The sequence below is a fragment of the Lissotriton vulgaris genome, unplaced genomic scaffold (genome assembly GCF_964263255.1).
Source record: "Lissotriton vulgaris unplaced genomic scaffold, aLisVul1.2 SCAFFOLD_220, whole genome shotgun sequence".
Taxonomy (NCBI): Eukaryota; Metazoa; Chordata; class Amphibia; order Caudata; family Salamandridae; genus Lissotriton; species Lissotriton vulgaris.
This window is the reverse complement of record NW_028248788.1, coordinates 435,885-451,177: the sequence shown is the minus strand read 5'-3', so window position 1 is coordinate 451,177 and position 15,293 is coordinate 435,885. Positions and strand designations below refer to the sequence as shown.

At 48.1% G+C, this 15,293-nt stretch overlaps 1 protein-coding gene across 3 annotated transcripts in view; it reads left to right on the top strand.

Annotated features, from left to right (window-relative positions):
* Positions 1-15,293, top strand: part of LOC147663817 (transcription initiation factor TFIID subunit 1-like) — a 382,030-nt gene that overhangs the window by 28,346 nt on the left and 338,391 nt on the right. For 2 of the 3 annotated variants that reach the window (XM_086950182.1, XM_086950180.1), the window contains exons 4-5: positions 11,149-11,277; positions 14,990-15,228. In XM_086950182.1, coding sequence (XP_086806308.1) covers positions 11,149-11,277; positions 14,990-15,228 — 368 coding nt within the window. The remainder of the gene's footprint in view (positions 1-11,148; positions 11,278-14,989; positions 15,229-15,293) is intronic. The other variant, XM_086950181.1, reaches the window with a different exon arrangement.

Sequence of the window (15,293 nt, the reverse complement as noted above, 5' to 3'; positions counted from 1 at the left end):
CAAACCAAACTACCAAGCCAATATTTTGTCCACCATAAGCGTGGAAGGGTATACTCAGACATGAGTCCCTTGCTCACTGCACCATCAGGATTCAAGCAAGCCGGGCCGACGACGGCTGAAATGCCAGAAACCGGTCCCCGGAAGCTTGTCTCCTTTCTGGTGAAGAATTGGCTTGGTAGTTTGGTCTGCCCTGTTCCCATGATGCACTGGGCCAGGGACAGACTAATTTGCATATAGCCAGGCTCTGAGCTGGGATGGTGCAGTGAGCTAAATAACGGTGATGGATCAAGCCCTGATCTTTGGACTGGGTAAGAGTGGTCTGCTTAATTCAGACACTCTGTTCAACACCACCCCCTTTTCTGAATCGTTTTTGGCCACTATAGGTGTGGCAGGGTATACTCAGACATGAGTCCCTTGCTCACTGCACCATCAGGATTCAAGCAAGCCGGGCCGACGACGGCTGAAATGCCAGAAACCGGTCCCCGGAAGCTTGTCTCCTTTCTGGTGAAGAATTGGCTTGGTAGTTTGGTCTGCCCTATTCCTATGATGCACTGGGCCAGGGACAGACTAATTTGCATATAGCCAGGTTCTGAGCTGGGATGGGGCAGTGAGATAAATAACGGTGATGGATCAAGCCCTGATCTTTGGACTGGGTGAGAGTGGTCTGCTCAATTCAGACACTCTGTTCATCACCACCCCCTTTTCTGAACCTTTTCCTAAAATGGCATTGCAGCCTAAACCCAATTGGGATCTTCCCAACCTATATAATTCCATGACAGGGCGAACGCGCAGCGGGTACGCCGCTGGCGCTCCAAAGGCAAGCCCGTCTGCGCCTGTCCGCGACCATAACGCGACCAGCGCCATCCATGCTGCTCGTCTGGATCTCGGCAGTCGGCCTAACCTGTCCTGGTCAGCTGAACCACTACACACCCTGAGATCAAGACACTGCGAGAATCCCTCTCACCTTGAACTTGATCTTGATCCCCGGGACGGCTGCAAATATTGCAACTTCAGGTTTAACACCAATGGTAATATAGGTTTGGTATGGAACCCAGAATACAACTATAAAGCCTGCCTGGTCAATAGTAGATCAGTCCCCAAGCACACTGAAGATATCTGGCTTACCCTGCTAAATGAACACTGGGATATAATGTTCCACACGGAGACCTGGTTGAGAGATAATAGCAACCCAGATATATCCCTGGCAATTCCCTCGGGGTATGAGATATCCACATTGAATAGAGAAAAAAATAGACGAGGAGGGGGAATTGCTATAACACTGAGGGAAGACTGGAGAATCACGCATAAAAAAATAGAACAAATTGGGACGATTGAGGCCCTGCTATATTGGATTAAATTTTCATCTAACTCATCGTTTACCGGAATATTAATATATAGACCGCCGGACTCATCGGCAGGGTATCTCTCTGACCTATCTGATACCATTGCAGACCTTTCTTTGAAATACCCCAATCTCACAGTACTTGGAGACTTCAATGTCCATATGGACAACAAAAATTGCCCTCTTGCCTCTAAACTGAATAACACCCTTCAAGGGTTAAATCTCATGCAAAAGGTAAATTGGCCCACACATAAACTGGGACACACACTAGAACTTATTTTTACGAATGATCGACTTCTAGAGGTCAAAACACCTCTGCAGCTTACCTGGTCAGACCACTGTCTTGTACCTTTTAATTTTACTCGCGGCACCGGCGGTAAACATAAAGCTCTCACTTATGAGACTAGAAGAGACTGGAGGAAATTAGATCTAAAATCATTAGAAAAAGATCTTTTAAATACCGTCCCAGAGATAACAGGTGACCATAACCAGGATAACTCTGTCTATCTTCACTGGGTTTCATCTGCACTCGACAATACTATTCCAAAAAAATCAATAAAATGTGCAAGGAAAGCACCATCAGCGCCATGGTTCTCCATAGAACTCAAACATGTAAAAGCGACTGTAAAAAACTTGAGCGCTTATGGAGAAAACACTATCATATAGCAGCAAAAATTACATATAAAACTGAGCTGAAGAAATTTAAGAAACTTAAACTACAAACTATCAGAGATTATATCACTGACCAGATTAAAATCTCAAAAAACCCAAGTAAAGAGATCTTCAACCTGGTACAAGGATTTGTTAAACCACAGGCTTTGAATAGCCCGGTTACTCCTTCACCAGCTCTGTGTGAAGATCTAGCTACCTATTTTCAGGAGAAAATACAGACCATCTATAGCTCCTTTTCGCAGATAGAGAAGACAGACAATTCTTCCGGTGTCTTTCAACCAGGGAGTCAAAGGTCAGAATTTAGTCCATTCAAACTTGATTCCTCACTTGCTGACCTAAACAGCATAAGGTCAGGCTCACCTTTGGATCCATGCCCAGCCAGAGTTTTTAAATCCTTGGTCACGGTCCTTAATCCTGTCCTCAATGCTATCTGGAACTCCTCCTTAAGATTAGGCTCCTTTCCTGAACCCTGGAAGACGGCATACGTGAGACCCATACTAAAAAAAGAAGATGCTGATCCCGCTGTTCTCAAAAACTATAGGCCGATCTCTCTTCTACCCATACCGGCAAAAATCCTGGAGAAAGGGGTCCAAAGACAGTTAACAGCCCATTTCGAATCCAATGCCCTTCTTCAAGATTCACAGTCAGGCTTTAGGACTGGCTACAGCACCGAGACTGCCCTATTGGAGGTGGCAGAGACTGTGCGTGCCACAATTGATCAGGGCAATTGCGCCATGCTGGTGCTACTTGACCTCTCTGCTGCCTTCGATACTGTCTCCCACTGGATTTTAATCAAAAGGCTAGAAAAGATGTGTATAGGGGGCACTGTGCTTTCCTGGTTCAACTCATTCTTGGAAGATAGACACCAGTTAATTTCCCTCCATCCCCACATTTCATCTGCAAAATCTCTTACATGTGGAGTGCCTCAAGGTTCGGCATTAAGCCCCACCCTCTTAAATGCCTACGTGGCCCCACTGGCTTATCTGGTGGAGGAATGGGGTGTCAAAGCTATCTCCTATGCGGAAGACACCCAGCTGGTGTTCTCCTTCAAAGAACACAGCTTTCTCCAACTTCATGCAGTGTCTGCTTAATATCGCATCCTGGATGACAGACAACTGCCTGAAGTTAAATACGGATACAACTGAGGTGCTATTCTTTAATCGGGCACAACCACCAAGAGCAGAGATGTGGTGGCCAAGGGAGCTTAATCCCCCACCTGAACTGCACAGGTTGTAAAAAACCTCGCCTTTAAATTTGATTCTGCTCTCTCTGGCAAAGCACATGTTAATTATGTATCCTCGCAATGTTTCTGGAAACTTAAAACGCTCCGTAGGTTTCTTCACTTTCTCCCGATGGACAGCAGGAAAACAGTGGTACATGCCCTGATCACTTCGCAATTAGACTATGCCAACAGGATATCCGCGCCAGGATACTATTGGTTTAGTAACAGAGCGCGTTACAAAAGCCTCTATAATATAATATTTAGGCCTCCCTGCCTATTTAATCAGGAAATTACAGATCATTCAAAACTCAGCTGCAAGGCTGATCAGGAACATCCCACTTCGCCATCACATCTCCCCTCACCTACGGAGCCTCCACTGGCTCCCAGTAAAGAGAAGAATAGAATTCAAAGCTCTAACCATAGCACACAGAGCTTTGACAGAGAAAGGTCCTAAATATCTCAAAGCTAGAGTACAGAAATATACCCAGACCAGATCCCTGAGATCCAACAATCAAGAAATTCTATCAGTTCCCCGATTATAGAAAAGCGCGATATGGTGCTAGCTCATTCATGGTTAAGACAGCTACATTATGAAACACCATGCCTATACATATTAAGAAAGCCAAGACAGAGAGACTGTTTAGGAAAGCTGTGAAAACGTGGCTATTTAACCTTCCATGATATCCTTAGCCTCTCTCCCCTGCTGCTGCAAGCGCCGGGACACCCCTGTTGGGGGTAGCCGTGCACTTTATAAATGATGATGATAATAATAATAATAATAATAATAATGGTAAAATGGTACCACAGGTACCCAGGGCACTTTGACCAGAGAAGGGCTCTAAGGTCTGCAGCAATTATTGTGCCACCCGTAGAGGTCCTGTACCACTACACTCACACACCTCCCTTTCAGGCTGCGTGTCTTGGTGCAGTACAAAGTGAAGAGTCGACATGGCACACATCCTTGTGTGAACATCGCAACAAGGAGCGAAGTATCCACTCCTGTCCGGTACATAGCCTGTAGAGTTATTCCCCATGTATATTTCCCAAAAAGTCCAATTTAACCGAAATGATGATTCCAGCAAGTTTCAAATGAATTTCATGAGTAGATTTTATTGCTCAATAACAATCACTCTTACGATGCGGTGGCATTAAAGAAGCTTCTAATGCTGCAGATATGCCCATCAGGGCCTTTTTCTGAGCACGCTTAAATACAACGGACGTCCTATGATACCCAATGCATTTCGGGCCAGAATTGACCCTTCTTCAGGGGTTCACTTTGAATAAAAAGAACGTGGTGTTAAAGTGCCATCCTGAAAAGAACTGTTTCAACAATTTATACGAATGCCATATTGTGTCATATTTTTTGATAACCCCATTCAACATTCTCCCTCTAACATGATTCTGTAAAACAACATAACTGTCTGAGCCGACCTCTCTGATAATGCGCAACCTGGCCACATCCCGCTATCACATCGACAGGTATACCCGCATGCATATAAACCCTCGCATTCCTTTGTGCCACCACCCTCATAATGCAGGCCCTTTCAGCAAAATAAGCATGGAATCTCCCCTTGTACCTTGGTCATTACAACCAATGTGATCTATTGCCCAGCACAGTCTTCTCAGCTGGGAGCAGCGCTTCAAAAATGTTACTGCTGCTTCCCACTTTTTAAATTTGGACATGGTGACTCCACCTCTCACCATTGACCAGTAGCGTTTTAACCTACTCTTACGCAATCAGTCCTCAAAAACTTCAGAAAGTTGGAAAATTTGTGAGTGCCCAATGTCTTTGGGGCTTTCCAGTTTAAGGAGCATAGTCCCAGCTGAAAGCAGCCACTCAGCCTGGACACTAGAGGCAGGTTAGTTTTCAAGGGGCATCTCTGAGATGCCCTCTGTGTGCATTTTTCATTAAATCCCACATTGGCATTACTATGGGATTATTGTGCTAAGAAGTTTGATACCAAACTTCCCAGTTATCAGTAAAGCCATCATGGAGCTGTGGAGCTCGTAATGACAAACTCCGAGCATCATATACTCTTAATGGCAGCATTGCACTTACAATGTCTAAGAATGGACTTAGACACTGTAGGCGTACAGGGCTCATGCACCTGTACCGTCACCACTGGTCTAGTGCACCCAGCTAGAGGGGTGGCTGACCTATGCCAGGGCAGTGTTTTTAAGCATGGCACCCAGGGATGTGTGCCATGTCGACTCTTCCCTTTGTTCTGCACCAAAACACACAGTTACTTTTTCTTTCATACAAAGTTCAACTCAACAACATTTGTAGGAACAAAACTTGTAACATGGGTTCCTATGGGAGAAGAATGGTTATCAGTTTTACAGGTAAGTTAAGGACTTATGAGTGGGAGTTTTGAGGGTTAAGACCAAGGTTCCTCAAGGTCTAGGTAGACACTCAAATTGCAGCATCATCGACACTGGTGCAGTGGTGTGCAGAGTGCTGGGGCCCAACATTAGTGTTGGACCTGGCACCTTGGCGTGAGTCTCCCTTCCACCTTTTGCTGATGTGCCTCAGATGTTTTGCTGGTGTTAGCTGCTCAGGGCACTGCGCCACGGCCAATCTGTGCCGCAGGGCAAGTGCTCCCAATGTAAAGTGTACCAGTGATTGATTTCCATGATTGGCTCATTTGACTTACTGTTAGTCTCCAGTAACGTGCACCAGGAGTGCCAGGGCTTGTAAGGGCAAATACTGCTAGTGGGCCTGCAGCGCTGATTGCGCCACCCACAGAAGCAGCCTTTTAAACTGTGTCTAGGGTCTGCCATTGCAGAACCTGCGTGCAGTCTGGTACTGTCATGCTGGCTGGGCAAGTGCACACACTTGCCAGCCCCTAAACCTTCCCTTTACTTCATGTGAGTCACCCCTATGGTAGGTCCAAGGGCAGGGTGCATTGTAAGCCCAAGGGCAGGGTGCATTGTAAGCTTAAGGTAGGACCAGCCCTGATATGTGTGGCATGTCCTAATAGTGAATTACTGCCAATTTCGTTTTTCACTATTGTAAGGCTACCTGTTCTCATAGGCAAGAATGGGCTGCTGGAATTATTACACCCTATAATCCCAGCAGGCTCAGGGAACATGGTAGAAGTTCGAATTTAGTATGCCTGAACTCAGAATAATAAAATACTTCTTTTAGTAAAGTTTATTTTAATATCCTGTGTTTGCAAATGCTACTTTTAGAAAGTTAGCATTTGCTTGCCTTACCATTTCAGCCCGCCTCTGCCAGGATGTGTATCTGACTATCTGGGTTATGTGAGTGACAGGGCTGGGGGATGACAGGTGGTGAATGGAGGGATTACACCAAGGTGGGTGGTGGGAGTGCCCCTTGACTCTGAATAGGGCTGTGCTCTGCCACCACAATGCTGGCTCCACCTCCTGGGGAGCGACTGATCACTGTGCCCAACACCTGGCCCAGGAAGAGGGAAGACTGTCAACTGTCATCTCAAGGCTGGCTCTACCTCCTCGAGAGCGTCTGCTGTCCCTGCCCCACACCCTGAAAGGAGAAGGCAGAGTCTGCACAACAAAGTGCTCAGAGACTGAAAGGAACTATGCAAAGTCCCCCCTGGCCTGCCGAGACAAAAGAAATGCTGTATAAAAGTAGGAACCCTGCTCCCAAGAAATCAGATCCTGTTTTCCCACAACGAACCTCTGCCCGACCAGAAGGAACAAAGAAGAAGCTGAAGGACTGATCTGCAGTTTGCCTTTCTGAGGAAGGAGAGGAGAAGGCCTAAAAGGACTTTGCTTTGTTGTGCTGAAAACTATCTCCAAGGGCTTGACTGAGCTTGCCCCCCTGAACGGAACCCCAGGACCAGTGGGTTCCTTGTGTCTTCGTTCGTTTGTTGACTCGAGCCGTGTGTTCCTCCCGCTGGAGCTGAGACAGTACCCACTCGCCCCTCCTAGGGCCGTGGCACTCGGGAGCTGGCCTGCCTTTCTACCTGTTGAGAACCTCGCTCTGCTAGAGCCGCTCTCTGCCCCTCTGGTCAGGCCGCCTGCTCCTCTGCCACCCCGCCTGCTACTGGAGCGTGCCGAAGTGCTCTCTCGCACCTCCCGAGAGAATTTCCCTTCGGAGTGCAATCTACTCCTGGACGGCCGCCCGTACGTCTGAACGTACCTGGCCGCCCCGCTTTGCCTCCCAAGTCACGATACAGGTCGCGCCACCCTCCTGGGGTGACCCCCAGTACTGTCCGTACTGGAGGTCGTGAGCCACGCCTACCTGTGAGAACCCGCCCGCTGAGTCAAAGATCCGAGGATATGCTGGTGCCACGAAGCGCACCAACAGCGTACGACTCGTCCACTACAACGAGGGACGACTGAAAACTGCTCCACACTCTTCCAGGTAGTGCCCGTTGTATCAACTGGCTGCAACGGGCTTGGGGCCTGCAACGTTCTTATTTCCCCGTTGCATTGTGCGCTTCTGCCTGCCCGCATTGTGCGCTGCTACCTGCCCCTGTGCGCTCCTGCCTGCCCGCTTTGTGTGCTGACAGCGTGAGGCGCGTATCCGGCAGTAGAAGCCTCCTGCTCGTCCTGTAGTACGAGTCGCACCAGAGCAGTACGACTCGTACCCTGCAGGGGAGATCGCCCGCGCCGTACGCGGCGCACCGCGAGAAGCGTGAGAATCGGCAAGGCCTTTTCTCCCTGCCTGTACGATGCGCACAGAAGGGCCACAAAGCACACAGCCCTCACGGCCCTTGCCCCAGCGCCTGGATATAGTGCCCTAAGTGTGGTGACACTGTTTTTGAGACCATAAGAACCTGATGGAGGCAACTTAAGCAATTCTGTGAACTCTAAAGAAACACTTGCCATTCTGAACTCTGGTGGCCCCCATTTTAGAATGTTATAAAAGGTCTTGTGATAATTTACCTGCCTGCATATATTTTTACATAAAGAATACGTATTTTTATAGAATTACCGCCTGGTGTCTATTTGTGGGAGGAATCAATGTGTTTACTGTGTATGATTACAAATGCTTAATTGACTTAACGCTCCTGAGTTCAGCCTTGACTGCTCTTGCCACGGAACCTAGAAGGTGAGCAGGGGTTATTCTTAAGGGGTAATTCCCTTGCCCTGACTAGAGGAGAGGGTCCCTGCTTGTCGCAAGTGCCTACCTGTGCCAACCAGAGACCCCCAATTCTAACATTTAATGGGGTTATGGGGGCCTTCGATCAGGGACTGCTTACGAGCAGACCACTCGGGTGTGGGAGCAAAGCTCCTGGGGTTAAGTTCAGCACTGCAGGGGCCAATGATCCGCACAGCAGCTGCACCACCAGTGGCACAGGGGCAGCATGGTGCCAAGGAGACGTCGGACCCTGTGGATTCCAATGGGGACCTTCGGTTCGGAAAAGATGCTGCGTGCCCGGTCAGGGAGACTTCCTGAAGGCGACCACCAGCTGGAGAGGTAAGTTGGGCTCTTGGAGGATGCCTGTACATCGTCGGTTGGGCCACCAAGTGCAGGGGTGTCTTTCGGTATCTGGTCTCTATACCAGTGGTCGGAGGGGGGGGGGCCTTCAGGTTAAGGCTGCAGGCGTCAGCTTGAAGCTTGAGGGAGGTCAGGTACCACCAAATTCCAGGTCCGGATCGCTTGGGAGACCTCTTTGTATTGTTGGGCTACTTGGGCTGTGGGCCTCGGGTGCAGAGTGGTTCAAAATCACGGAGCCGCCTGGTTCCAGATTCTATGGGGGAGTCTTCGCTTGAGCAAATCTAGTGCTCACGGGAGACAGTCTTAAAGATGGTTGTAGGGCTGGTCCTCCGGGCTCTGGGACTGCTGGATGCTGGACATTGCTGGTTCATCTGTAGTCAGGTCGGAGCCGGGACAGGCTGGGGCCAGAAGCAGTCCTGGCTCTTTGGTCCTTCTTCTTTCCTCCTCAAATCTAAGGAGGCAAAGTTCAGGGTTGCCCCTGACTACTACATTTTTGGGCATTGAAAAGTGTGTGCAGTTAGGGACCAATGGGTCCCTTCCTTGGGGTGGGTACACCCCCTATTAATCCACCATCCAGGAGTCTTCCGCCCAGAGTGGGGGCGGGGGCAGAACCAGTGGGAGTCAGGTGCTGGGGGCAGCAAAAGCCAGGGACTGCTTACAAAGGCAGCAGGCTTTTGAAGATTCCCCTTTGTGGACCCAGTTCATCCTGGGGGAGGAGGCTTGGCACCTCTGCCAAGGATGGCTTTATGTGGATTTAATGTGTTGAGTGATACCAAACTTCCCAGGTTTTAGTAGAGCCATTATGGAGCTGTGGAGTTTGTAATGACCGACTCCTAGGTCATATACTCTTTATGGCTTTACTACACTTAGTGTCTGAGAATGGCACTGTAGGGGTACAGAGCTCATGCCACTATACCCTCACCTGAGGGCTAGTCCACCCTGCTAGGGGGGTGATCTACATAGGCCTCAAGCAGTGGCCTGCAGGCAGGGCACTTTGGGATGTTTGCCCTGTCGACTCTTCGCTTGTTTCTGCAGCAAAGTGTGTGTGTGTGTGTGTGTGTTAGTTAGTTAGTTAAGGTACAGGAGCTCTTAAGGGTGGCACTATGTGCTGCAGCCCTTAGAGGCCTTCTCTGGCCACAGTGCCCTATATGTGGTCAGCGAGGTGCCAAATGAGGGGACAAAGGTACCGTTTTTTGAAAGAACACAGTCCTTGGGAATCTGATTGGCAGGGACCCAGGGCTCATCAAGTCAAACTGCACCAGAAGTCTGGCAAAAAGTGGCGGTGTTACTGCAACAGAAACGCAGCTACCTACACGATTGCGTTACAAAGGCAGCAAGGACTTTATAGCTTCCCTCATGGAGCACTGGTCCATCCTGGGGAAAGAGGCAGGTGTCTCTACTTAGGGGTTCAGAAACATGTCTGCTTGTGGCTGGCGCCCCACAGCCGGTCTGAGACCACAATAGCGTTGGTAGGGATTCATGGGGTTCCTCTGTGTACATGGGACAATAAATCCCACTCTGGCATCAGTGCGGATTTATTGAAAGGAGTTGTTTGCTGCCAAACACTCCTACATCCAGTAAATCCATCATGGTACTGTGGAACTCGAGCTGTCGAGTTTCCAGCCCATGTACTCTCTATTGCTTCACTGGCACTTGCAATATTGGGAACGAGTGCCCTATATTATAGGGGCATATCTGTTCAAGCAGATATGCCCTCACCTATAGTATAGTGCACCCTGCCTTAGGGCTGTGACTATGCCTCCTGGCAGTGTTAGCTGACATGGCACCAAAGGAAGGTGGACTAAGAACAGTAACAGCGATAATACATTTGAGTGGCTTCCCACATCTGTGAGGGTGGATTTGGTAGAAACGAAGAAGGTGGCAAGAGTGGCTCAGTAGCCTGACAGCAGAGTGGCATGGCGTGTCAGTGCTGCAAAGTATAGAGGGCAAAAAACAGCAGTTAGAGGCACGAGCAAGCGGGCGGTAGCAAGAGGAGGAGCGTCCTGCAGTTTTCTCCTGTCTCTGGTCTGCTCCCGGTGATCCTGCCTCTCGTGCCCCTCGACCTTAGAACATTACAAGTCGCATCTTCAGTAATGATGTTGGTAAGTTCACACATGACATCACCATTGACATCAGATGCACTCCACGTGTAGCACAGATTTCTCACTTCTGGTTTATACACCCATCTTTGAGTAGTGTTGGAAATGAAACATTTTGGTTGGATTTTGACAGTAAATAGTAAGTTCTGCTTGACAATGAAGCGAGAATTTGTATTTGGCATAGTAGCAGATTCCTTGGAGAATGTGTTCAGGAAATTTGATGGTTTTGATAGCAGATTGATGTAATGATGTTTGTGCTGATTGGGTGGGGATTGCATTAATTTGTTATTGGCGTTGAGCTCCACTGATCTGTATTTAGAGAGATGTCCCACATTAGCACTCGTTATCAGCTGACACTCATCGGCTGCTCCCTATATTCCTACAGATGATGATGATGATGATGACGACTATGATGCCGACTGTGAAGACATCGATTCAAAGCTGATGCCACCACCACCTCCTCCTCCGGTCAACGTCAAGAAAGATGACGAGAAAGGCCAGCCAGGCTCCTCTGGTGAGCGAATCTCTCCCCTTCTTCAGAGGCACACATTTTCACAGCAGGAATGGAGCACCTCTGTGCATGGATGAGAGATACATTGTTTATTAAGTTGGCCAGAATGTTCCGGGACATGTTGCTAACATGTATGTGGTTCGTGGAGTGAATGTCAGCAGTGGTCCTGCTGTCAATCCTCTTAATGTGCTTATGCTTGAAAGAGGGTGTGTGTCTGTGTGTGTGTCTCTGTCTGTCTGTCTGTCTGTCTTGTTGTAATTTTTCCTGACGAGATAATTGTGGGCATGTTAATATTACTGGTGTGTGAAGAACTGTCTCAATTATGCTTACTGCATCTTGACTGCAGAAGGGGAATCCCTTGCAATGATCCAGTACAAACGTTCTCTGTCTAAACGTTCTAATGCAAGTTATTAGGGAACCATTAGCAAGCCCCCCCTCCACCCCCCGGTTGTGCATGAGTACCATTGCAGTCATTCTTTCTGTAGCAAAAGACCTCCCTTTGTGTCCCTTGTGGCGAGGCAGCTTTTAGTGGTAATACTTTTAATCTAGGGCCGTAATACCCTCTCGAGAGGCATCTTCATGTCACTGACATCAGACCCGGTGGGTCTGATGGCTTAGTGGACTAAAGTATCCACTGTAGGGACCTGTGTTCAAATTCATTGTCACTGGTTCAAATCCCAGCGGGTCCACTCAGCCCTTCATCCTTCTGAGGTCAATAAGAAGAGGACCACTGACTTGGGTAACTATGAACATCTGCCATTCAGTGCCGGCATACCGTTTGTGGTGAACGTGCACTTTACAAATACTCGTTCTGTTATACTAAAGTATTGGACACCTTAAAACTCTTATTGCGTCACCATTTGGAGGAGGTTAGTGTAGGAGGGTAAACATTTGGAAGCACCAACAGACATGGGGGCCTTAAACAAGAAAAGCCCCAGGAAGCACTATGCTGAGACAGTGCCTCACATCTGAACAGCAGACTCTGCATCTGAAAGAGACCATTTCAAATATCTTGGATATCATAGACTAGAACGAATCCTAAGTAAATCTTCAAGGAAAGGTTATACATATACTTTCTCACTTTGTCTTGTTTGTCAAGAGGGGCGCAGCAAAGCCTCATGGGACTTGAAAATGAGTGTCCTGAAAATCTGTTGCTGGCACCCAGAATAACTGTGCTAGAAAAAAACACCAAATTAAAGGAGCTTTCAAAATTAGCCGACAAAAGTTCAAACTGCATACAGATGAGAAGGGGGAATTGCTATCCTGGATGTGATAAAAGTACATATTGGTTTTCAGCTCTGTCGCTTTAGAAGAAAACCTGAACAGTATGGAGCCATTATACTTTGCAGTTCAGTCAGTTCTGCATTTAGGAAGCAATTTTGTGGCTAAGGTGCAGCAGAAGGTCTTGGTTGTAAAATGAGTGGATCTTCCTGTCTTTGCATCTGGGTGAGTGATCCTTCCTATTGAGGTATGAAATGAAGAAATTGAGGATACTTTGACTGAAGTGGATTTTGTGTCACTTCAGACCAAGGCAGTTAAGCTGACGTCAAAGACAGAGAATATAGAGGTGACTCTTACTTCATCCATCCGACTCAGCTGCCAGTCGCAGAGTAGAGGAGAGGCAGGAGAAAGGCATTCTAGTCCTCTAGAAACTGAAGCATTTCCGGGCAGAGGAAATGTCTATCTTGCTGCTACCTGCAATGCCCCACCTTGGCTAGACCGTCAAGAAAGATTGCTGAGGTTAGTGAACTATTAAGTAATAGTTTCATGCTGGTTTGCCCGCTAAATAGGTTGTGGCGCCTGCCTTGCTGTTCTGCTTTCACTCTGAGCTGGAGTGGAAGCTTGTACGCACTCTGGGAAAAGAATATGGGACACCATTGGTAAGCAGAGGATCAAGGACTGAGAATTGGGCTGGATCGGCCTGTGGACAGGCATGGGCAAAGAAATAATGGCTCATTGGACAGGGTGTGATTGTGACTGAGTCGTACAAGATGAGTGCGTGGTGGGAGATCAAGGAAAATTCATGTTGATGAGTGTTGTATTGGTGGCAATGAATGTGGTGCACAGCATATCTTGTGTAAGGAATCTGGTGAGGTGGCTCTTTTCTTAGTCCCAAGAGGTCCTGGATGTGCTGTTCTTTAATGGAATAAGTGTAAAAGAATATTTCATTCTGCAGACAATTGTCAGTCCGGAAGTATGCCGCTGTCAGAGGCAAGGTCACAGAATGACAGCCAGGAGAAGGTTTAAGGTCATGCAGTACACTGCTATCAGATGTAGTGTTGTAGTATGTTACAGCCAGCAGAGGGTGGGGGCCAGGCACTAATTTGATGTGGGATGATTGTCGTAGAATTTTACAACCAGCTGAAGGTTGGCGAGGAAGCCAGCACTCTGCTACTATATGTCGAGCTGTAGAGTATTGTAACCAACGTGGCCACTGGGAGAGGTCGTGAAGGATGCGGCTACTGGATCAAGGGTCATCGAATGTTACAACCAGCCGAGTGTTGGGTCAGGCACTGTGCTTTTATTGAATGAAGCTTTGTAGAATATTACATCCACCAGATTATTGCGTCACTTAGACAGCTGCTATTGGGTGGAACATTGTAGAATACTAGAGCCGCCAGATTATTGGGTCACTTGGTACGCTGCTATTGGATGGAACGTAGTAGAATACTAGAGCCGCCAGATTATTGGGTCATTTGGTACTCTGCTATTGGATGGAGCCTTGTAGAATACAAGATCCGCCAGATTATTGGTGCACTTAGTACACTGCTATTGGATGGAGCACCGTCAAATAATACACCCACCAGATTATTGGATCACTCTGTGCGCTGCTATTGGACGGAGTGCCGAAGAGTATTTCTACAGCGGTGGTTGGCAGGGATGTCTGCCTTCTTGTATTTGAAGATGCTTCACACTTGCCCAGGAAGTTGAAGTCAAAATGTGTAGATAAGATGGTGATGGAGAGTCCTCTTCCCGATGCTTAGAGTAAGGTTAAAATCACAAGAATTATAGGCATGTTTTGCCACTGAGGGGTCAGTGATTCCGAGCCTTAATGCTGAATGAAGGGTGGACGTCGGTCACTAGAAGCAGCTGCTCATGCAGTTCCAGTGGTTGGTTAGTCTGTACACCAGTTATGAATGGAGATTTGTGAAACTTTACTAGAAGCCACGGCTGACTGTTGGGGCTCTGAGCAGGTGAGTCTGTATCCAGTGTTGCAAGGAGATTCCTAGACCATTACTGGAAGTAGATCAGTCTGCACCCCTGAAATGGCTGGAGGCTGGCAGAAGCGTTATAGTTGTTCTTGGAGTTGAGAGTGGTTATTCAAGTATTGGGTGGAGGAAGGCTGGGTAAACTTCACCGGAAGCAGGGCCTGGGGTGGTGAACGTGTTACCTGGTGTTTGGTTGTAGGACATAGAAGGTATGAGACTCAAAGGGTTTCGCATTTCTCGATGCTGGGGGTCTGCCCCATTGTATTAGGCCGAGGCTGATTATGGGACATTGATGGAAGCAGAAGGAGGGTACTGCACTCTTAGATGCTGGATAGAAGGTGATCAGACATTGCTAGAAGCAAACGTGGTTCTAGGTGTAGATGAGTCTGGACCCTGCTGTTGGAAGGAAAGTGGTGAAACATTACTGGCAGCGGTGTTGGTGCTGCAGCTGCACTACGCTCTTTTAGGATTCACTTTTTGTACACCCTTCTGTCTGTTCCCTGCAGTCTCAGAAGATGGCGATAGCATCATTCTCCCATCCATCATCGCTCCATCCTCCGCGGCCGCGGAGAAGGTCGACTTCAGCAGCTCTTCGGACTCCGAGACTGAGCTGGGACCACAGGAAGCACAACCGGAGTCGAAAGATGATAACCTTACACTGCCTCTGGCAGGCATCATGCAGCACGATGCCACCAAGCAGCTGCCCTTTGTCACTGACCTCTTCCCCGAGTTCAGGCCAGGAAGGGTATGTATGGACCCGTTGGTGCGGCCTTTATTTGCGTTTAGGAACTTGTTTTAATAATGCTCAAG